The sequence below is a fragment of the Chamaea fasciata genome, unplaced genomic scaffold (assembly GCF_029207755.1).
Source record: "Chamaea fasciata isolate MVZ Bird 193981 ecotype frontalis unplaced genomic scaffold, bChaFas1.0.hap1 SCAF_4, whole genome shotgun sequence".
Classification (NCBI taxonomy): domain Eukaryota; kingdom Metazoa; phylum Chordata; class Aves; order Passeriformes; family Sylviidae; genus Chamaea; species Chamaea fasciata.
Window position 1 is genome coordinate 40,698,642 of NW_027094089.1, and position 24,667 is coordinate 40,723,308.

General features: G+C 38.9%; 1 protein-coding gene across 2 annotated transcripts in view; it reads right to left on the minus strand.

Annotated features, from left to right (window-relative positions):
- Positions 1-2,607: 2,607 nt before the first annotated feature.
- DTWD2 (DTW domain containing 2) overlaps positions 2,608-24,667 on the minus strand; it is an 81,968-nt gene continuing 59,908 nt past the window's right edge. Inside the window, exons 6-7 of one of the 2 annotated variants that reach the window (XM_066181357.1) lie at positions 8,586-8,714; positions 2,608-6,446 (exon numbers count right to left, since the gene is read on the minus strand). In XM_066181357.1, coding sequence (XP_066037454.1) covers positions 6,276-6,446; positions 8,586-8,714 — 300 coding nt within the window. In that variant the 3' untranslated portion in view covers positions 2,608-6,275. The remainder of the gene's footprint in view (positions 6,447-8,585; positions 8,715-24,667) is intronic. The other variant, XM_066181358.1, reaches the window with a different exon arrangement.

Below are 24,667 nucleotides of genomic sequence, written 5' to 3' on the forward strand. Positions count from 1 at the left end.
TTATGAATGAACTTCTCATCTAAACGTAGTATTCCCCACAATACTGACTCCGCACTTGGCATATACCAGCACATCTAGCACTGACTGAAGACATCCTATCTAATCCCTGAAAAAAAATAGAGAACTTGATTTTGGATTAACTTAAAATCCCTTAGAGGACTACTTCAAGTATAATGAAGCACCATAAGCTTAAACATTAATATAGAACAGTATAATTTTTTCCTCATTACCTTCTGCTGGTAATTATGGAAAAAAATCAAGCATAATGTATGTGTCCTCAATTCTGCAAATGCTTAATCATGACAAGTATATGACCCATTTTTCAGTATATCTAACAAAATAGCTTTTAAAAGAACATATTAAAATCCCACTAGAAATTTATTATTACTTTTATCTACATACTATATATATATATATATACATATATGTCGGCAATAAAAGGAAACAGGTAACTAGAAGCAAGACTAGTGTTTCATAGAAATTCAATTTTCCTTTTAAAATGTATTTTAAAATGGTGATAAACTTCTAACCATAACATGCATTTTGTAAATACATTATCTATATTTCCATTCATGTATGCAAGCAGCAAATGGTTCATATATTATTAATTTGGAAAATATTTTTTGTTGTTCTCTTCCACTAATACATAAAGCTGGTATGCCTTCATGTGCTTAAAGTATTTGGTACAGACTCTTTGATATCTCTCTTTATTGAGAGCAAATCTTAGCACTCAAGTCCAAAAGAATCGTTCTGTTACAGCTACTGAGGTTCTCAGTTACTGCTTCCATGGTCCCATAGATACAGCTATTCTTTTGCTGCTTAGTGATAGAAGTACCTTCTCACATACAAAAGTAGTTAGCTGTGGTGGTGTCTGGAGTCCTTTACCGGCTTGTTCACTCACCGGTCTGCATGCAATTTTGTATCCTTAGGTTCCCTGGGTCTGAACCTCAGGCTGAAGCGTAGAGAGAGCGTGGAAGAAGAAAAAGTGACTCTCAGGTGGGTTGAAGCTGGATGTTTATTGCTCCCACAGGGCCAGGTCCAGAGAGAGTGACTCCTGGGGTTCTGGTTTCAGCTCATGTATGAAGGGTGTGGACAGGGGTAAGGGGGAACCATAACCAATACCAGGTAAGGAGGGAGTGACCAAGACAGAAAGACAATACACAGGACATCTGATACGTGATACAGGGCGGAGAAGTTATAGGCTCTGCCAATCACCCCAGCCTCTCACCAGCGTCTGGGCTGGGTTGCAGGGAGATGGACAGGACCCACAACTGGGGAAAAACTAAAGGGGTTAAAACACGGGGTAGTCTGGAACAAACCATTCTACACAAAATTACAAACTAATAATTTCACACCACAACAGTTAGCGTCTTCTGGGAAATACAAAGGGATTCAAAGAAATATTTAGTAAATATTAAACCACTAAACCAGTGCAGCTAACCTAGGATATACTTCCCAAACAGGACAATCCTGATATTATGTGGAACACCAAGCTACAGTGACAAGTACCAAGCTTTAGAGCAGACATACTCTAGCAACAGAAACAACTTTTACCTAATTCTCCGTACTTGTTTTGGCTGTGGTAGAGTTAATTTCCTTCACAGTGACTAACACAGGCCTGTGTTTTGGATTTGTGCTGAACACAGGGTTGATAACACAGAGAAGTTTTTGTTATTGCTGAGCGGGGCTTACACAGAGCCCAGGCCTTTGCACTGTCCATGCTGGCACACTGGTGAAGGAGTTGCAGGCGCCTGGGAGGCTGGGAGGAGACACAGCCAGGTCAGGTGACCCCTACTGGGCAAAGGGATATTCCAGGCCGCATGGCATCCTAACTTAAAGTTAATGGAAGAAGGAAGAAAAGGATGTTCAGGGTGATGGCATTTGTCACCCCAAGTCATTGTTTCACATGATGGGGCCCTGCTCTCCTGGAGATGGCTGAACACCTGCTTCTCATGGGAAGCAGTGAATTAGTTCTTTATTTTGCTTTGCTACTGTGCACAACTTTTACTTTCCCTATTTAGCCATCTTTTCCTCAATGCATTAGTTTTCTTACTTTTACCCTTCCAGTACTCTTCCTGATCCTGTTGGTGGGGGAGTGAACAAGCAGCAGCCTGGGGCTTAGCTGCTGGCTCAGGTTAAACCACAATAGTCTCTTATCCTACTTAAAACCCTTTATTTTCCTCTGTTATCTGTCTCTATGAGACAAAAGTAGCAGGTCTCAGGGTTGGGAATGTGGAAAGATTGAATTGGAATACATGGAACAAACCTCGTAACCAAGACAATATGAAAGTCCCTAAAGTGTAAGTTTTGTAGAATGGAAATAAGAAATGGCTGCATAAGAACAGAAATAGTTCTGTTGTTTTGGTCTTCATTTTGTTTTGTTTTTTAACTTGATTATAGGAATTTGGGGAAGGAGAAACTGTAGGTGAGAAACAGAATGGTTATCTCATTGCACCTACAAGGGCACAGAGCTGGAGATGCAGCACTTGGGTGGTGTTTCCCACAGTGGAGGAAGATGTGCATGTTTGTGTGGTACCAAACAGGAGTCAGCTACAACTGCAGAAAGAGAGAAGAGAGCTCTGAAACTGAAATGCTTGAGAAATTGCCACAGCAATTTAGTCTTCATGCAGGTTTCAATGGATAACAAAAGAAACCTTTTCCTTCACAGAACATATGCAAAGCCATATCTCTTCATTAACTGATTGAATGGTGTTTAAAATACCCAAAAAAAGCACCAGGATTTGTAATATCAGCACATGTGAACAAATTCAGTTCTGTAGAGATGCAGTGGAAAATACAGTAAATTAGATATTTTATTGCTTTGAGGCAGAAACAAGTATGTAATTTATGTGCTTTCATGTATATAGACATAAAACACTCAAACATCAAGAGAAAAGCATGAACTACTATCTCTTTTTAAAAGTCCAGTTTTTAATTAAATTTCAGAACAAGTAGGGAAGTTGCAGAAAATAATGCAGCATAAGCAATTTTTAATCTAATGTAGCAGTTGAGAATAAAACCCTTGGTCTTAAAATAATTTTTGCCTCTTTTGAAGTCAGTTGAAAGTTTCCCTTTTATCTCAAGAAAACCTAATAAAAGAGTAACTTATTGGCACTGTGGGGTTATGAGGCAGCGAAAGTAGAATCTTGAACAAAAATACATTTATTTTTGTCCTAAGCATCTCTTTAATATGAAAGCTTTCTAAATAAAAGGGGAGGTGTGGTTTGTGTTCTAATTTTAGAACATTTCTATCTTTGTCTTTTTTCATAGATTTAGTCCTACAGACGATGAAGATATGGCGAATTAACAGTGCTCACCTTTGAAAAATATTTGCATCTGTTCAAAGGCCCATTATCCATGCTACCATTTTCCCAACACATGACATTGGGGCACACAGAAGGCAGATTTCATTTTGGTAGCAATATTTGGAAGTTCAAAGTGGACAAGGACAAAGGACAAAACCTGAGAAGCAAACACATTCCTTCCTTTTTAATCAATATCTTGTTAGACTAGGGGGTTCCACTCATTAATCTTTTGGTAAGGGAAAAATGAAACAGATTTACCATTACAGCAAAGTAAAATTGCAAATTAAATTCATTCTAATGAATTCTAATGAATTCTAAAGAGTGCTACTTCATCACACACAGCTTCTTGTCAAGAGAGTTTGGACTTCAGAGTATTAATTTCTTTGAGGTAATGTACTTGCCGGCAAATTCTGAATCCAAAAGACCTGAAAACAAACTTTCTAAATTCTTCCTCTTACACTGTGCATATTTTTAAAATCATGCACGTTCTACCTAAAAAGTATTCTGTTTTGTGTTTAACAGCTCCAAACAAATCTGAAACAGAACTTCTTGTGACTGCTGTGCTGCACCTAAATGTTCACTACATTACAGCTGAGCTGGGACATACAAAAAAAAATCAAAAAAAAAATAAAATGCCTGGAGGTTTGCAATGCACTGTTTTTAATTTCTTCAGTAACTGTTGCATATTAATTGATCTAGTATTGTACAACAGAGGAAATTAGCTATTAAAGGCTTCCATGCATCTAGCATGGGATCCTACAAAATCCTGTTATCCACAGGAGCAAATTTAAAAGAACAAGAGGAATCAGCAAAGATAAAAAGTGCTTATTGTAAGCTGCACAGAATTTGTCCTTTGCTGAAAAACATGAGATTGCATGCACAAGAGTATTTAATGTAGGATTATAACTCAATTAAGGCAACTATTTCTCTGATCCGGTAATTCTAAGGCATTTTGCAGATGGCTATGAATCCTAGGCTGTAACACAAATTTCTTTCTGTTCTCTATAATATAAACTCACATATTATGTAAAGACACACTTAATCTTCTGCCTAGGAAATTAAACTTCACAATGTAGGTCAAAAGATACAGTGCTGCTAGAGACGGATTTAAAATAAGGTAAATTAAATTAACATATTCAACATTAAATGTGAACATCATCCATATATGTAAATTTGACTTTAACAATAAAGCTTAATTGATATCCATGTTTCCTCAAGGAATTATTTACCACATCACAGGGAACAGGGAAGGAAGATTACCAGCCCAGTAGGAGCCCTGTCAACCCTGAAACGGGACACAGCATCACACACAAGGCTGTGCACACAAATCACACAAGATTGCAATTTCAGACTCCAAGTTAGCCTGGCAATTGGTGTGCTACAGGAATAAACGTGCCCTTTCTCTGCTCCAGTGTGAACAAAAGTGCATCTAACCATATGAGACCGGTTTGCTTCAGATTTGTCAAAACTAATTTGGCTTTGCTGAATTTAGTGACAGATACAGGATTTACCTAGACTGGGAGAAGAGAAAAAGGTTATATAAGCTATAGCCAGACAAATTATATTGTTTACTCACACCTAAATAAAAGGTCACTATTAGCTCAGGGTTAACTAAAACTTCTTGGCTAATCTCTGACCTAATTTTGACCTCTCTTATTAATTGCAGAAAAGTTTTCAGTAAAATACTGGTTATTTGTGCTTACACAACCCCTCACCCCGTTCCCACACCGCTTCTGTCATTTCTTGTCTTACAGATCATAAATTAAGGACAAAATATCTTTTTCTAAGACTATTTAGTACCCAATTAGCTTCATGTTGTTACCTAAAGTGGAACTGACAGTAAAGACAAACATTAGGCATGTTTATCTCTTAAATGCAGGAGACATTTATTTATGTAGAAGAACGGATTATCAGAACCTTCACTTTACTTCTCCCTCCAGATCATAAAGTATTATAAAATATTATTAGAAAACCTTTAAAAATACCCAATTCTTCTGCTTCTAGCAATTCCCATTAGAAAGAAGAGCAGTCTTATCACTTTTAGAAGTGAAAAACTAAACACATGAAGTCAAGAGGACCTATAATTATGTTAGTTGGTTGTAACCAGACAATCATTTGTCATTCCATCATACTTCCCACAGAGCAGTTTACACTGGGCTTTTTAATTCCTTCAGCAGCAAAATCATTGTATGTCAGAGTATAGGTATGATGTATTTATATCCAAGAGATCTCCCCATCTGTGGAAGACTAGTTTTGCTCAAGTAAGCAAAGCACCTGAGTTATAATTCCAAAAATCACTTTTTCTACTTTTCTTTGTGTAAGTCAGAATTGTTCAGTTTCTCTAAAAAACATATGCATATTTAATTTAAAAATTAAGTGTGAGAGAAACTAAACCCAACTGCATTGTAAAATATATGTAAATTTACAAAAAGGAGTTCTAATAATACAAGAAATAAAAATTTCCAAGTTACAAAAAACTGTCAAAATAACATTCCTTATGCTTGTCTGAACTAAAGGATATAAGGAATTATGGTTTGAAAGATTACTGTAATTAGATACTGAAGCTAAAAAGCTCGGTAGAAATTCAACATAATTCTAACTGCTGAAGCCTTACCATTCCATCACATCCATATTCACATTTCTTGTCTGTTTGTACTGATAAAAGCCTCTCCAAAATAAATTCATCCAGTCATACTGAAGATCATATCTGATACCCAAGTGATAACACAAGTCTAAATTATATTCAGTTTTCTTCCTCTTCTCTACAGGAAATGAGAGTGCTCCTCCATCATCTGAACAAAGGCACCTGGCTTACTCCATTACTGTTTGTCACATTGGTAGATAAACTGTTGCCTAAGAAGTGCCTAAAAGTTGTTTTATTACTGTATAGTCAACAGTTTGGATCAAATCCAGATTCATATTAATTTTCTAGCTGCACATAAATCCTACTGTACAGCCAGTACAGTTTTCTTATATTTTAACATTATTCACCAGAAGCTCCATTCTTCTGAGTTTGCGTTTATTCTTTGGCATCGGCTTGTCATATAAGCCATTTTTGAGAAGATGTTCCTTGCTGTGATGGATCTGGGCACCATGCTGAAGTTGGAAAGAGCATAAAGCTTGAAGTGGATGGAGTATAGTCTGCAGAAACATGAAGGGGTGGGGGACAAAAAAACCCCCAAGCTTTTAGTAACGTATTTTAGAGACGCCAATTATTACAGGTTTTTTTAATTCAATGACTACTTAAAAATGCTAATAAAATACAATTTGGATGATATTTGTTGTTAAAATATAACCTTTGGAGACACAAAGGGTGCAGCTGAATAGAAGATATACTGAAAAGAACCACAGAGCAGTCATACACCACCTACGTGGTGCCATCCCTCATTCCTTTCTTGGATCACTCAATCCTGACTTTAGCCCCAGCCATATTACTGTAAGTTATGGCTTTGACTTGACCTTAGCAATGGACTACAATCAATTACTGTGGCTTGCTCAAAAGCTGCAAAAAAATAAGTCACAATAACTAAGCTGTTTGTGCTTTCACAAAAATTGCTTGAGGCAGGGTTTTAGAAAGAGAGGAGGGACTCATGATTAAGGCAGCTGGACTGCTATCCTGGAGACTCAGCTCTCTCCATGTTTCTGCCCAGAGGTATTGTGTATGATTAATGAAGTCCCACAAACCAAATTTATCTCAAGTGCTTTCTAATTGTAGACTCTTCATTCTCAGGTTGCCTGACTGAGTCACTGGGCCCCCATGTCCAGAAGTGTGAAGTAATCACATATGTAACTGCAGTCAGCAGGAGCTGAGATCCTACTGAGAAAAATATGACTCTTCAAAGCACACAGGAAAATCAAGTGGCATACTGGGTATCAAACCAAGTGCACATTTTTAATTTCCATGGCTCTCAACTTCAGTTCACCATCTTATAGCACTCAGTTCAGAGAGTGTATAAAAAATGCACGAATGTAGCTCTTGGCTACTGCAATGCTTAGAGAAAACGGTAATTTTGTCTTTGAAAAGTATGCTGGGCCAATTTTCAGTGGTCAGGATGAATCAGAATATAGGACTGGTGACTACAGACATCAACTAAACATTCACTGTAAGACAGAAGTCCTAGTGAAGGAAAAATATGTTGTCCTGGCACAACAAAGAAAAAGGTAAATATAAAACCCCACATATGTATACAAGTTTCTTGAAAACTATCTTTACTTGGAGTTCCAATTTCTGAGCCATATTTTCTTGTGTGTCCACACACTTTGTCCAAGTCTGGGTTTAAATCCAATTCATTTAATATTCAGGTGATTCTAGTGTCACAGAGGCAGACACAGAGGTGGCATACTATATATTATGACAGCTACAGGAGCAATTTTTGACCTGGGCACCTTTTTTTAATAGGCAGATGTTGAGTATAAAAATATTAATTAGCTGATGGAGAGAGGTATGAATACCCCAGGGTGAAGACTAGTAGTGTGTACCAATGTAGTGGGTACACAGATGAGCTTTAAATCTCTTTTCACAGATCATTCACTACTATATTCTGGGCACAGAATTGAATTGTAGACTTAAATCTGTGGTGTAAAAATACTTATTAGTGTTTTTCAGAGGGCTTATTAAATTGATATTACTTATGTCAATAACAAAAGATTAAGAAGGACATTTTCTTACTGACCTCTTCCATTATGGACTAGTGGGATCACAATTTACAAGGAAAGGCTAATGTCCAATTAGTATTCTCTGACCTGGGATAAACTTAAACTCAAGAACTATAAGTCCCAAATTCCTCCAGAGACATGTAAGAGTTGTGAGCTGGCTGGTAGGCAGACATAACCCATTGGGTTACATTCCATGGCTGAGGAGTGCAGGAGATCAGGGGACCTGGCTTTAAAAAGCATTTAATCTTCAAGATAGCTGTGAGGGGGTATTCAGATCATCTCTGCTGTCTAGTTTTTGGAGAAAACAATTTACTTCTTTCCATGCAGTAACACTCCTTCTGTCACAAAATTAATTAGGTTGTTGAGAGTCAAAATTAGGTTTTTGAGAGTGTTGTGTTCACTTTTAAAGAACAACATGAAAGAGTCACAGTAATCTGAATACACTAGAGTTAACAAACGAAAAACATTTTCCACTGCTACATTTGTGTTTTAGTTTGCTATGCAATAAAACTATTACAAATGTCATTAAGATTTTAACTGTCAAATTTTACATTAATAGCTAAGTACCTTTGCTGCCCCTCTACCATTCAAAGAAGAAAAACTCAGGTATTTAAATTTACATACCTCTTGTATACTCGTATTTTTTTCTATGATGGAAAGAGCAACAGCTGCACATTCAAGAGTAGACAGACAGGTGTTTGTTGGTTGTGTACGAATTACATATTGACTTGAAATACTGGGTTTTAACTGCACCTGAAAAATAGCAAACTCTAGTAAAATAAACAGGTCAGGAAAACAAACAAGATACCTATTCTCTACACCAAGCAAAAAACATCCCCTTTCCCTCTGTGTTCACTTGTCCTCTTTCCTTTTAGCTGTTTTGTCTCCCAGTAGCCAATATCGTGCTACTGTTTGGTGCAACAATCATGAGTCACCATCACAAACAAAAGCTGCACATTTGTTACTGTATGAACATGCAAAGTAAATAAAACTTTATGTCAGAGAAAGGCTAAGTGAAATTTTAGCAACTGATTTCAGTTGCCGCAGATATAACAAAAATAGAATTATTCACTTATGCTTTTTTTTTAATTGAACACTCTAAACACACACACAGTCCCATGCAAGGTACAATGGCCATTTAGTAATTAACACTTTACACCTTGGCAAAATATTATTTGCCAAAGTTCTGAATGTAAGACTTCCAGAAACTGTATTTATTCATACAATGCATTAGGTCACTGATTAGAACTATTTGCTTAACAAAATTATGTCTGAAATGTCTGAAAATAATTTACTGGCTCTACCTCAAGTGATAAATGCTTTATCTTGCAAATTATGTTTTTAAGAAAAGGAAATTTAATTCAACCAACAGCTCCAAAAGCTTTTACCAGGTTTTTAAACATTGGTTGAAACAACACAGAATTTACACTACTTGACTCTCTGTGAAAATTCAGATATTATTTCTTTATTCCTAAGATTTTCATCTCCCCATACATCTAAAATGTAATCTGCAAAGCAAACACAGTTTTAGTGACATTGTCAGTATTCTTAACCAAAAATTCTTAGTTCTTTTTCCAAAAACATTGTAGTGCAGTACAAAAATACCAAATAAATCCTTTTAAAAGAGTAAGTTAATTTTCTTTTTTTTTAAACTCATCCCATCGATTCCCTTTTATTTTTCTTCTTCTTGAAAAAATGAGTGAGTGATCCCCATGGCCATAATATTGTTCCCATTTTGCCTGCCAGAAGTCTTTCACCATTCTTCACTTTATTCAATACTTGCCTACTTCATTTTTCTCATTTTTCCTTTTATTTGAAATATTTCATTTTCTTTCATCTCTCTTACATGCAGTTACCCATTCTTTAAAGTTCAAGGTATCTCATTTACAAAAGGAAACCCCCAGATTGCCAAAGAGACATCAATGAGTAGAGATGAGTAGATGATAGCCTTATCTATCCCAATTTAATGAAAATTTAAAATAATATTTAAAAAAAAAAAAAGGCAACAAGAAAAGAGCAAAAGGCATTCTGGAAAGGCCAAGCAAGTTATCTATAAAAACTCAATTTACTCAAATATAGGAAATACAGAAAAATGAAGCCTTTCATAACTACTTCCTTCAATTTGGTATGGAAAACTAGAAGAGAATAAAATTGCTTATGAGAAAAAATGTAGAATTTAGACATAGTATTTTCATTTGTTACTCCTCAAGGTTTTCTTTGGTTTTATGCCTTCTTTCTCTGACAATGTAGAGATCTTCATCACGACAGAGTACGAAGCCTAGTTATTTGAAGTATACAGAAATCTATGCTGGAAGAAGCATATGGTCCCTACTTAGAAACTCCAAAACAGGTATCAAAGAAGAGGGAAACTCAGTCCATTACTTCTCCAACATGTGACCTGAGCACCAAAGCAGACATATATTCACACTTTTTCTCAACAGCTGACAGCTTTGTTCTTAATGGAGTATCTCTCCAGAGGCTGAAACCACCTGCAGGCCCACTGGCTTCCCCCTTCTTGGACAGCACCTTAAGGCTTTTTTTCTAGCAGTTGGGAATAGTTCTGTCTGCTGGTTTTTAGACTACATTCCTTGGGCCTTGCCTTGGTTTGGGAAGACAGGTATCTGCTAGGTAATAAAAAAAAACAACTGCAGTTTCTTTTGGGATGGAGAGTGTAAACCTCCCCCTCTACTCTCTTTTTTTTTTTTTTCAATTATAAATTACAATCAGAGGCTCTTAGGCAAAGATTTGGGAAATAGGAATAGCAGCTCTTTACTAGTATGTATTACAAAGCAAACAAACACAAAAAAAACTCACCAAACAACTACAGCATTAATAACGAACGAAAACAGCACCAAGAACCTTGAGGGCTTTGTTTCACAAAACCCAGGGCAGTTTGGTTTCGGTGTCCCTGCAGGATCCTCAGAGCACCAAGCTGAAACAGTGGAAAGGTCCTGGGCTGGTAGCTGGGATGGCAGGGTGTCCCAGCAGGCAGGGGCAGGATGTTCTGGCAGCACAGGGGGTGCAGGGTCACACTGTAGCAAGAGGAGCAGCGCTGAAGAAGCTGAAGGTGAGGCAGAACCGGCCCCGCTCCCGTGGGTGGCAGAGAAAGCTCAGGATTCCGGCCGAACTGGTGATAGTAGATTTCTCAGGACTGGATCTCTTTGGCCACAGTGAAACTTTTCCAGCCAGCAACAGCCGTTCTTTCTCTTCCCAAACACCAGAAAAAGAAGAGCCCGAACACCGAACACCGGAAGAAGAGCCCGCAGCTGCCTTAAGCTTTGCCTTTTACCTGCATTATTTCTTCCTTCCAACTTTGTCCACCTCTTTGTTTTGGTTAAGTACTCTTAACTATCCAACACTTGGTCTCCTTGGTAACTTATGGGGAAAAAATTCTTTAGAGAAAGAAGGAACAAACCTAACCCCCAACAGGCCTCATGCTGAAAAACATTTGAGATAATCAACATTCCAGAGTAAGAAAACTTATCAATGATTGCAACACAACTTCTACAAAGAAAAGGGGCCTGCACTCTGCAACACAACCATGGAGCAAACATGTGTGTAACTGCAGCTCAAACAACTGACAATGCACAAAAGGGCAACTTTCTAGTACTTATAGCAACAACAGCAGCAATGGAATTTCTTCTTGCATGAGAAGAAAGAGAAAGGATGGAAACAAGTCCCCATTCATTTTTCTGAAAAATTACATATTCCCTGGGGTAAGATTAATAGTGGTGGAGATCAGAGGAAGAATACCTGATCAAGAGAGCTGCTGGCTACAGTTTGTCTCTTCGGCTTCTTTAAGCATGCATTTTACCCTACTCTTCAAAGCAGCACAGAATCTGAACAAATGATCCCTAGTCACCTGAAATACAGTCAGGGTAGTCTTGTCTACTGCAAACTGGACAGGCTCACCAAAGTTCTCATCTGAAACTAGGTAGATTTACTGAACCAGTAAAACACACAATACTCTACCCATGCAGAGCATAAACTGGATGGTAAAACAAAGCAGAAACAACATAGAAACCAAAACACATTAATATAGTTAATAAATATTTCAGACACAGGAAGATATCTTCTTGGAAAAAAGATGCCAAGATACGTGAAACACTGATTTGTCCTCAGACTTGATTGGGTAGGAAGATGATTTCTTTTGTTTGTCACCAAGAGATCTAAACTTGCATTGCCTTTTGTGCAGTTAATAATTTCAGGTACCGTATTGCAACAATCTCACCCAAATTTCTGCATTACCTATATGGATTAATTCTTTATCTGTCACCTGTGTATCTCAAATCCAGTTGAAGAAGTTTAGTTCAGATTTACAGAAATGTTCATGTACAGTTAATTTAAACAAAATCACGGTCTACTTCTTACACCAGACTTCAAAATCTCAGAATGAGAATACACAAATGCCCTGTTTAAGTACATTTCAAAACAACAATTACGATACTTTAGAAGCACTTCTCCATAAAATGATAGATACTACAATACAATAATTTGGTTTTGTTTCAAAGCAATTTGCAAATCATGTGCACACTTGGCAATAATATCAGTTTCTAACAAAGTACAGAAAAGACAAGTTGAAAAAACAGCAGCCAGTTTAATACTACTCACTAAAATAGCATAAGAAAGAAGAGGGAAACTATCTCAACCAACTCAAACTAGAGAGGACTTTATATAAACTGAATGCAATTACTCACTGTAATTCAGCCAAGACACTGAAATTAGTGTATCTATTCTCTGTAAGTGGGAAGGAGTTTGGGGACTTTGTTTCCAAGCCATGAGGGGTATGAAGCAACACATGAAATAAAGTTTCATTTCTATCTGTAACTCAAGACTCCTGTTTCCAAACCCCTGAATTTCAGCTTTTCTCACAAACTGTTACTAACTTAACACTGGCTGATCTGCCAATGCACAATTCCCTTAGCAAATGCTACAGCCTTTGAGCACTTACAAAGGACTTGAACCACAGCAAAAATTGTGACCCTTCAGTGTTTCTTGGGGCAGAGGTTTTCTTCCTGAGCCTTCCTTGGACATGCTCCAGGCAACTGAAGACCCAGCTGATCTTGTTCAGCTGTTCAAACCAGATGGGAGGAAAAGTGCTGCCTTGATGCGGTCAAAGACCTGCTGTTTGAAATTTTAAAAATTTAAGTCAGTAATGACAAAAAACTGATTTCTGCTTTTATTTTAAATAATAGAACTGGAGGTCTAGCAGAAAGCTCTAAGTTCTCTCCTCAGTCCTCTCCTTAATGTCAATATCTTTCTACCTTTTCTATGCCAATTTCTTCATCATTACTCTTACCAGCTTTACTCTCACCAGCTTTACTCTCCAAACAGAACGCAACATTATGCAAAATTATACTTGGAAAACAATGTGTCACCAAGAACTCAAAAAAGTTAGTACATCTGTCTCACAGGGCACACTAAACAATTCTTGCCTGTTCTGTTTCCGGCAATAACTCTACAGGCATCTCAAAACAGGCAGAGGCATAATATATTTTTCTGTGGCTTCTATAAAAAACTTAAGATCCCTTCCTCTTAATGTTGATAGTGTCTTTTGAAAATCTGAATGTCAGCTTGGGAATTAATTTGCTTAACTTTTCAAGAATGAAGGAAAAAAGCACCATCTGTCCTCCTCCTTAACACAGGCACTGGTTACTGGTCATATGTTCTACTTCTTTAATAAATACCTTTCAGGGAAAAAAATAGCCATTTCTTTAAACTAACTCAAAAGGCACAAAAAATCTCAGAAAGGGAACCACATTCTGCTATCTTGCCCATCCTTTTCGAAGTTGAGAAAAAAACTGCTTTTAAGGTGGTGGGCAGTAAGAGCACTCTCTGGAAGCTACTGCAAAAACAACCTCAGACAAAGGATGGGTGACAGACATGGGAAGATCTTTAACTCAGTATCCAGTTTGCACAAGCACCTTTTACCTGTAAGCCAAAACAGTTTTTTGTATCTTACAGAAATTTCATGCAGTTAAGTAAAATTACCTGTCTGCCAGAGAAGACAGAGTAAATTCAGTCTCAACATGCTACTGAAATTTAAATTAAGAATATAAATAAGTTATCTTGTTCAAAACCTTGGCTTTAATTCAGAGTGACATCTTAAGAGCACTCTCTTTCTAAAATACTGGAGGGAATAACTGCCATGCAACTGTCACAAATGGACAGCCTGAAAAAGATACCTGCCACAAAACCCTTGGTCTATGAGGGCATGACTTTAAAGACTTTGAAGATGGGAAAAGGGAAACATAAACCCCATTTTTGAAAAAATGTAAAGATCTAGGGATCTACAGAGAAGTCTCATCAGTGTGCTAGGCAAGTTTATTCAGCAGATTCTCCTGGAAACCATGCTAAGGCACATGGAAAACAAAGAGATGATTGGAAAGAGCCAGCATGGCTTTACAGAGGGGGTATCATGCCTTCTGTGATGGAGCTACAGAACTAGTGGATAACGGCAAAGCAACTAACATTGTCTACCTGTACTTATGCTAAGCACTGGACACTGTTTCACACGATATCCTTGTCTCTGTATTGGAGACACATGGGTTTGATGGATGGACCACTTGGTGGATAAACAACTGCCTGGATGGCTGCATGGAAAGAGTTGTGGGAAAGAGCTCTTTGTCCACATGGAGACCTGTGGCCAGACGTGTCCCCCAGGGTCAGTACTGGGGCCAATACTGTTCAACACCTTTGTTGGTGAAAAGCAGCCTCAGCAAGCTCCCTGATGACACCAGGGACATGCAGGAGGGAAGGGATGCCAGCCAGAGGGACCATGGACAGGCTTGAAAAGTGGGTCTGTGTGAACATCAAGAAGTTCAATGAAATACAAGTGCAAAGTTCTACACCCAGGTTGTGGCAATCCCAGACACACCCACAGGTTGGGCAGGGAAATAACTGGGAGGAGCCCTGTGGATGAGTTGGGAGTGATGGAAAACTTCACATAAGCCAGCAGTGTGTGCTCACTGCCCCTCTGCTCAGCTCTGGTGAGACCCCACCTGCAGGGCTGTGTCCAGCTCTGGTGTCCCCAACATGAGAAGCACATGGAACCCTGGGAAAAAACTCCAGAGGAGGAACATGAAGTCAATAAAGGGATTGGAGCACATCCCCTGCAAAGCCAGGCTGAGAGAGTTGGGGCTGTTCAGCCTGGAGAAGGGAAGGTAGTGTGGAGACCTCATGGCAACCTTGCAGAATCTGAAGGGGGAAGCAGGGAAGCTGGAGAGGGACTCTTCATCAGGAACTGTAGGGACAGGACAAGGAGTAATGGGTGCAAACTGAAAGAGGGGAAATTTAGGTTAGATATTAGGAAGAATTTTTTACTGTGACAGTGGTGATACACTGGAATAGGTTGCCAAAGAAAACTGTGGATGCCCCAAGCCTGGAGTCCCAAGGCCAGTTTGGATAAGACTTTGAGATACCTGGTCTAGTGGGAGGTAACCCCAGCCTTGACAAAGTACGTTTAAGGTTCCTTTCAACCCTTAACATTCTATGATTCTATGTGTTTTGATTGAATATTTAGGCACATCTGTCGGAAATCCATGGTGGGAGAAATGTGGCACTCAATATGAGTGATCGGCAAATCTCATTTATTGTTAATTAACACAATGCTTTTATAATAACACTAATAAGCTCATGCATATTGCAAAAGTTAAGCTCAGGATTGGTGCTCAGACTAAAAGTCAGCTACGCCTCTTTCTACATTTCTTTGTGGTTACATAGTTGGAGTAAGTTTTAGTTTTACCGTGTTTCTCCCTCATATCTTTCAGCTACAAGGTCTTGTTATCGTATACCAGCTGTGCTCAAGGACATGTGAAGCTTACTGCCTTGCTGGTTCTCATGAGAGTGCCTGTGTGCTCAGCAAAGCTCTCTCATGTCTGCGTGACCTTTTGCAGCTAGCCAGTTATCAATCACACTCTCCACACACATCCATGTAAAATCGTGAAGTAAATCACAGATTATATTGTGACTTTCAGGTAAACCTGAAGTAATCTGTTCAATTTCTAGGAAATGACAACACATTTAGCACATTGTCTTTCACAATTTCCTAGAAACTCTTCTCATTAGACATCCCATAATGGCTTTTTCTCAGGCCATTCATGATGTCAGGTTAGACTCCAGAGTCTAATCACTACAACCAGCCTCAGGACATCTCACTGCTGCTGTGGTAGAAACTGTAGCAAATATATAACACTCTGTCTGGGAAAGAAATGTAATTGCATCTGCTGCCTCTGTGGCTGTATGCAGATTCTCCTGACAAACACTCCTTTTAACCTTTGCAGAAGAATGTGAATTCAGAGTTACCAAATACCTTTTTTGCAGGTCAAAACCAGAAGCCTTCTTACACTCTTACAAAGCACATCTGCATAAGAACAGTGCCCAGATTTTCCTTCATCAATGTTGGAGGTTAGGTTTGTTTCCTCTTTCTCTAAAGAACTTTTTCCCCATAAGTTACCAAGGAGACCAAGTGTTGGATACTTGAGAGTACTTAACCGAAACAAAGAGGTGGACAAAGGTGGAAGGGGGAGATAAGGAAGGTAAAGGGCAGAGCTGGGCTCTTTTTTTTTTCGGGTTGTGTAGAGAGAACGGCTGGGCTGTTGCTGGCTGGAGGAGTTTCACTGTGGCCAAAGGGATCCAGTCCTGGGAAATCTACTATCACCGGTAAGGCCAGAATCCTGAGCCTTCTCGGCCACCCGCCGGAGCTGGGCTGGCCCTGCCTCGCCTTTGGCTTCTTCGGCGCTGCTCCTCTTGCTACAGTGTGACCCTGCACCCCCTGCGCTGCCGGGACATCCTGCCCCTGCCTGCTGAGACACTCTGCCATCCCAGCTACCAGCCCGGGACTTTTCCACTGTTTCAGCTTGGTGCTCTGAGGATCCTGCAGGGGCACCGAAACCAAACTGCCCTGGGTTTTGTGAAACAAAGCCCTCAAGGTTCTTGGTACTGTTTTCTTTTGTAATTGATGCTGTAGTTGTTTGGTTGTGGGTTGTTTTTTTTTTTGTTTGCTTTGTCATACATACTAGTAAAGAACTGCTATTCCCATTCCCAAATTTTTGCCTAAGAGCCTCTGACTGTAAATTTATAATTGGAAGAAAAGGGGGGTGGTTTACACTCTCTATTCCAAGGGAAACTCCAGCTTTTACCTGGCAGATACCTGTCTTCCCAAACCAAAACCAAGACAATCAAGTATGTTTTTCATGTATGAAAATACATTAAACCTCTATGTGCTTTCAAGAATGCTCTTTGCTTCTGGAACCAAAACAATTTGAAAACCATATTTCATTGCTGTGGGCTACTACGTGATAAACAGTCCAGAAGAAATCCAGGAGAGCTACTCACTGAATGACTACATGCTCATAATCTGAATCTAATCCTACACAATGTCTCTTTGTTCAATAACTATGTTAAACAACTGTTTTTAAAAACATCACTTCCATTATGTTTCTTTTCTGTATAAACAAGTTCAAAATAAATTAAGTAGCCTGTAATTTGGCATATAGAAAAATATTTGAGAATACCATAAATACATTCTGTGAAAAAACTTGCTTTAGTGTTTCCAGATATTCTGAGCTTTCTTTTAAAACATCTTTTTCAATAAGTATAATTTACATTGTACAGAGGAGTTCTCTACTGTGTTCCTTGCTTTCACTCTTAGATATAGTTGATTGACAAGAAAATAATTTGCAAAAGGAATGTATCCTTCACAGACAAAAACTCTTACATAACATTCCTACAGAATTTTTTAAAAAAACACTAAAAAATTCCAAAAAAACCAAAATAAAACAAAGCAAAAGAAAAGAAGAAAAATTAGAAACTAAAACCCCTCATAAACATATATATGGACGTTATCCACACCACCCTTGGCAGACTGAGGTTTTAGAATGCTCCTGCAGTGCTTCAGCCAAATTTGTTGGGCTGGGTAAGGAGGCAATGAACATAAAAAGGATTTGCTTTAAAAGGCAAATCAGAAAAAACCACAAAGCTTTTATGATCACACATGGTAAGATTACATTTTCTATGTATAAAAAAATTATGGTAAGTGAACAAGGACAGAAAAAAACCGCTGTAAACATAAAACATTACTAATAGCATAATTTATCTGGAGAAGACAAGTTTCTTACATAGCAAACTTCCCACTTCCTAATTTATCTCATGATAAAATGGAGAATCTGATGCATAAACATGAAACTTCTATTTATTAAATAGTTGAAAGAATTACAAGCTGAATACATATTAAAGATTAAAAACAGCAACCAAAATAGATACCTCACTTTTTCAAGTACATCTGTAATCTAATCTACTCATCTGCATTGAACATCTTTACATAGGTTTGTGTACAAAGTTAAAGGAAAATTCAGGTTCCAAAGCACAATTTTTCTTGCAGGAAAACGTCATAACTCAAACTTGCACCATAGTACCATGTACACAGATGGTCGAGAAAGTCCAACAACTACCTGATCATTCCTTAGCCTACATACTTCTCTCTTTAATGCCCTATAAAATCAAAAGTCTAAACAAAAACACAAAATACTTTTCAGTGACTTCCTTAGCATATAATTTCTTCTATAAAGCTGCTGACAACAGGCCCTTGCTTTTTCTGCTTTTGCAACCGTTTCTGAAGTGTGTTTACCAGGGACCCCACATTCCAGATCTTGTAAGAACTCAAAATTCTGGCATCTTCTCAAGAATGCTAAGAGAATTCAAAAGTTTGGCACTTGCCACATCTGACAAAGTCAAATTAAATTCTCTTCTCTTTTGAGTGCTAAATAAGGTAGCTGAAACACCTGCAAAATTCAGTAGTTTAGAAATATCACTAAAGTAAACAATGTTTCTGAAAGTTACTTATGTCCATCTGCATACTTTGAATCCTAAATTATAGAATCATGGAATGCAAATGGGTGGAAGGGACCTGAAAGTTTGTGTAGTCCCAAACACCCCTGCAATGGGAAAGTATCAACTCTCTCTAGACCAGGTATCTCAAGGCCTTATCCAAACTGGCCTTGGGACTCCAGGCTTGGGGCATCCACAGTTTTCTTTGGCAACCTATTCCAGTGTATCACCACTGTCACAGTAAAAAATTCTTCCTAATATCTAACCTAAATTTCCCCTCTTTCAGTTTGCACCCATTACTCCTTGTCCTGTCCCTACAGTTCCTGATGAAGAGTCCCTCTCCAGCTTCCCTGCTTCCCCCTTCAGATTCTGCAAGGTTGCCATGAGGTCTCCACACTACCTTCCCTTCTCCAGGCTGAACAGCCCCAACTCTCTCAGCCTGGCTTTGCAGGGGATGTGCTCCAATCCCTTTATTGACTTCATGTTCCTCCTCTGGAGTTTTTTCCCAGGGTTCCATGTGCTTCTCATGTTGGGGACACCAGAGCTGGACACAGCCCTGCAGGTGGGGTCTCACCAGAGCTGAGCAGAGGGGCAGTGAGCACACACTGCTGGCTTATGTGAAGTTTTCCATCACTCCCAACTCATCCACAGGGCTCCTCCCAATTATTTCCCTGCCCAACCTGTGGGTGTGTCTGGGATTGCCACAACCTGGGTGTAGAACTTTGCACTTGTATTTCATTGAACTTCTTGATGTTCACACAGACCCACTTTTCAAGCCTGTCCATGGTCCCTCTGGCTGGCATCCCTTCCCTCCTGCATGTCCCTGGTGTCATCAGGGAGCTTGCTGAGGTTGCTCTTGATGCCACTTTCCCTGTCACCAGCAAAGGTGTTGAACAATATAGGCCTCAGTACCAACCCCAAGGGACATGTATAATCCCCTTTATTTCTTGTATGAATATTTACAAGCACAAGAAACAAAAAAAAAAAAAAAAACAAGAAAACCAACAAAAAAACCCAAAAAAACCCAACTACCAACCAGGAAGCCTAGCTGTCCTTAAGGGACACAAAATAGATTGTTCTTCAGTTTAAACAGATAACTGAAATAAAATACTAGTGCCGACAAGCTGTAGTTCTAACCTAAAAGGAACAGTTTTAGCTCTTGTGAAAGAACACAGCATGTGGCAGATCCAAATGTCAAAAAAACTAAGAGCTGACAGACTGTAAAAGTGTAAGGAAAGGAAAATCCTCACAGGTAAGACATTACAGAAGACAGGCTGACCTAGGAATATCTGGATTACATATTCTGCAAAAAAAATAAGTGAAATACCATCTGGTTATGGGCTCATTTTCTGAAATTGCATGATTTGACCTATAACTAAGGAATGAAATAATTTAATACTGCCATTAAGTTATGGAAAAATAATTATATTTAAGTACAAGTCATATAGGCTATTCATGCAACTTTGTAAAATTACTATGCATTTCCAGTGAATTTACAGGCATTGGTTTTTTTTGGTGTTTAGAAAAGAATAAAATCGAGAAATTATTTCTGGTAATATCTCTCTTGCTGTGCTTACATATAAAAAATTAATGTCAGCCAACAGTTCAATATTTTATGCAGCACTATTCTTTTAATAATTAATAAAACAGGAAAGTGCTGCAAGTAAATTCAGTCAGTGAGCGGAGCATGAATGTAGAGAATGGGGTCATGAAATGAAAGAAGAAAAATTAATTACGCGCATTGCCACTATACCTGCAAATACCAGAAAATTGAAAATGAAAATTAAATATTTCAGTGTCAAAATGTAGCATCAATGCAATGACACTGTTCTTTGGAACCCACTAATTATTTTTGCTTTGCGTAATTTCTTGTTTTCTTACTGTAGGTGCATAGCAGTAGGCACTGCTATTCACAGTGCACAGGGGAAAATCAGAGGAAGAAGCTCCTGAGAATAACTTTGGCAAGGGCAGAAGGGAACATGAAAAGAAAGAGTAAAAGAACAAAAAAGTCTTCAATTAACCTAGCTATTTGAAAGCAAATTCTATCAAAATTAAATATATTTTGAGTTTGCTTTTTACAAAATGTTCATATTCCATGAGAATATCAGTATGGGTACAATGGTACAAAATTTGCAAATGCTCCTGAATTATTCAAACACCTGGATATTCAGATATTCATCAAAGGGTTTGACAACAATTATGAAAGAAAAGAAAAAAAAAAACAAGCAAAGCTTCTACCCAAGTGTGAGGACCCAATGAGTTTTGTTATGCCTCAACAATGATTGTCAGAGGCCTGTGGGGGAGAGGTTGCACATGTGCCATGTCCAGGAGGCAGCTAGGAGAAGATGGAGAGAAGCCTTGTCTTTGGGGAGACTCTGCCTGGCAACCATTTCATGTCTCACATGAGACAGGCAGTCAGCAGGGGAACACCAAAGACACTGTACCCCAGAGACACTCTCCAGTCAGATGGAAAAAGGTCTCCAGCAGTGGTCTGCAGTGGGACATTGGACTGGGCCAGTGGTCTCCTGTCAGCAGGCAAACTTTGGGAGGAGCCAGGGGCATAAAAAGTAACTGCAACAGGAGCTCCGGGGGGCTGTTCTGTCCATTGCCTTTTGACTTTTTGGGGGCTTTTCGAACTTGCCTTTTGATCTGGGCTTTTGGCATTTTTGCTTCTGAGGCTTGATGATTTGAGCAGCTTTTTTGAGACTTTTTGAGACTTGTTTGTCAAAACTTGCATTTGATTAAGGGCTTTTTGAGTCTTAGGCTTTTGCTGTGGCCCCAGCCTGCCTTTTGGCTCTCCTGCCCTTGCTGGCTCTTGCTGGTCCTCATGTCTGTCCTGCCTCCCTGTGTCTCTGACCAATGCCCTGCCTGCTTCATCTCTGCGTCCCTGCCTGAGCCACCTCTGTCCAACCCAGCCTGCCTCCAAGCCTGTCCAGGCTTCTGCACCTTCTGCCCGAGCACCCCTCACCTTGGGTCTGGTCACCCGTCACTGCAGGAGTCATGCACAGGCAGGCAGCGTGCACAGCCCCTGCCTCATGGATATCGACAGCACTCCCCTACCTCCAATGGTAATGCCCTCTTTTTCCCTCTGTCTCCTCTCCCACTATCCCATATTTCTTCCTCTTTCTCTGTCTTCTTTAGCCCTGTTTGGTAGAGCAACTCCTTTTTATCTTGCACTTTTGTCACCAATAAACAGTTCTCAGATACAACGTTTGCCTTGTTTGGCTTAATTTCGTTCCAGACGATCATTATTAAAAGAAATCTTCACAGTTCCCCAGAGTGGAACATGACATCAAGAATAAAGAAGTATATACTTCTCACATCTGTCAAATCATCTTTCAGTCACAAAGAAAATGTCAGTGTATTGAGAGGTAATAAATACATACTTATGACCAGAAAAATGCTAATGACCAATGTCATTTAAATTACCCTAAATGTCAGAAGGACAGAATGCTGTTGGATTTCTCAGCATACCTCAACTGCGCCTGCAATCTTGACCCAAAACAATTCCCAGTTCTCTCCCTTCGATCTGTTTTCTCAAACAGCAATTTCTGACAGTCCTAACATAAAACATTTTACTGTCTAGAGTTCGAAATATTTATTTAATGTTTTGGTTGTAATAAGACAGAAGCTAAAACTGAACATATCAAACATTTCACAATTTGTAACAGCTGTTAATGATTATGTTTATCTTACAAGTCATCTTACAAAGGATAGGTTATGAGCTACTTACTTAATGAAAACAAGTTTTCTTGCTACACCCAAAATTATACAATTGGAAAAAAACAATATAATGCACAAACAAAAAATTACTATCAAGGCTCACAGAGCTTCCTTCACACTAAGGATAACTGGGCTGCCCTGTGGGATTATTAGTAAAATCACCAGTGTCATAAACAGATAAGAAATGTGTTTGGAACAAGTCAGTGAAAATGCAGTCTTTTATACATGCATGGTGCATAGCTGAGCAAATTAAATTATACATTAATGTTGTATTGATAGTTCTGGTATTGCTGCAAGTTGAATTGGTGACAGACGACCCTACAGCCAACAACAATTCAGTGTCCTATGCCTTTTGACACTTTTGCATTTCATCACATCTGCCATACAATTTGCTTTAAACCATATGGCATTTTATGACTTCCTGTCTAGCATGCAACCATTCAGGGAAAGCCCATGCGACTTTCCCACCTAGAGTGACAATCCCTGGGTATGGATAGGAAGACCAAGATGTCACCATGGGATTTCAGGGGTCGAAGTCCCTTTGGCAGTGAAATAAATGAGAGATGGGCACAATTTGGTGACCGGAAAAAGAAAGGACTTTAATAAGGGGCAAAATAACAAACAGCAAGGCGATCTCAATATAGGGTTCACCAGAAAGGGCCTGGGTCAGGGGGTTACAGTAACTTATATAAGGTAGGTAGGGGCAGAGCTTAAGGGGAAGGAGCCAACAGGAACCGGGGATTAGGAATATACAAATTAATGTGGCAAAATTAAACCAATTGGGGAACAGAAATTGGGAACATGCTAGAACATAACCTTATATTTACAAATCAATTTACACAACAACTTCCCAAAAGACAACTCTTCTCACCATAACTTAACAGGGGTTTCCCAAAGCTTCAAACTAAGGATTCCTCCTGGCTCTCTATCAGGGCCTTCCAGCCCAATTCCCACACCTAGTAACTCCAGTAGCACCACTTCAATTGAAAAGTAGGTGGACCCCTGGAAGAATGGATTTTTTTAACTTCTTTTCTTTTAAATAAAAAGAGTGGCAAGAGTTTGTACCTTGCTTTCCATACTTCATGAGCAGTTCCTTTCTTTATTTCTTAGTGCCCAGTGAGGTCCTGAAAATAGCCAGCATGTCCCTTCACTGATTTCTACAGAGGAGGATTAAGAATGCTCTCCCAAAGAACCTCTATGATGACAGAGTTTCAAGCAAGCTGCTTGATAAGACTACTTTCAGGCATCTCATACCATCTGTGAACCCATGCTCACGCAGCAGATGCAACACAGAAGCCACAAACACAATCCAATAAGTGCTACTCTTTGCACAGCATGAAGTTTTGACAAGAGCAACAAGGTAAATTGGCAAAGAATTCTTAAACCAGATGTTGATGTGACTAACTTTGGCTAAAGATCAAAACTCTGGAAACTCGAAGACCAGTTTGTGTTGACAACTACTCAGGCATATTACAAGATGGTCAGTGAACAATTGAAAAGAAACAGAAATGCCTAAGTGTTTCATAAATATTTAATCATACCATCTTCCAAACTGTAACAGATTTGGGCCACGTTTCTCAGAAGCTGAGAATAAGAAAAGTTCCCCCTACCTGACAAATTGCTGAAGTTCTTTTCCCTTGATTGGAGTTCTAGACAGCATATAATCTCGACATTTCAAATTTATAGGGCCTTTTCAAAAGACAGCACATCAACTATGAAGTGGCAGTGCTTTTAATTTACCAGTTTATGAGGTCAAAGACCACAGTTTCTTGTCATCAGTAACACCTTTTGTACATTTTTCCTTTGTATTGAAGACAGTGAAGCATTTTGAGGGGCGTTTTATAGTACTATGGTATTTTAATTTAACAGTAAGAGTTCTTAACAATCTGATTATATTGTTTGCAAATAGAAGTATGTTTAGCAGACTGTACCCATCTTATGCACAGAAAGAGAATGTCACAAAAAGGTCAGACAGAAGGGAGTAAATTAACTCAGCAGGAATGACCCTTTGACAAATGCAGTGCTGAGTAAGAACATTTGTGTGGTACCTTGAAACTTTGCAGTTTATTGCCACAAACAAGTTCATAAATTGTAAATATCCCTCCACCGCCCCCCTTGGACTAGCTCTTGAGAGGCTTTGGAGAGATATCTCAGAG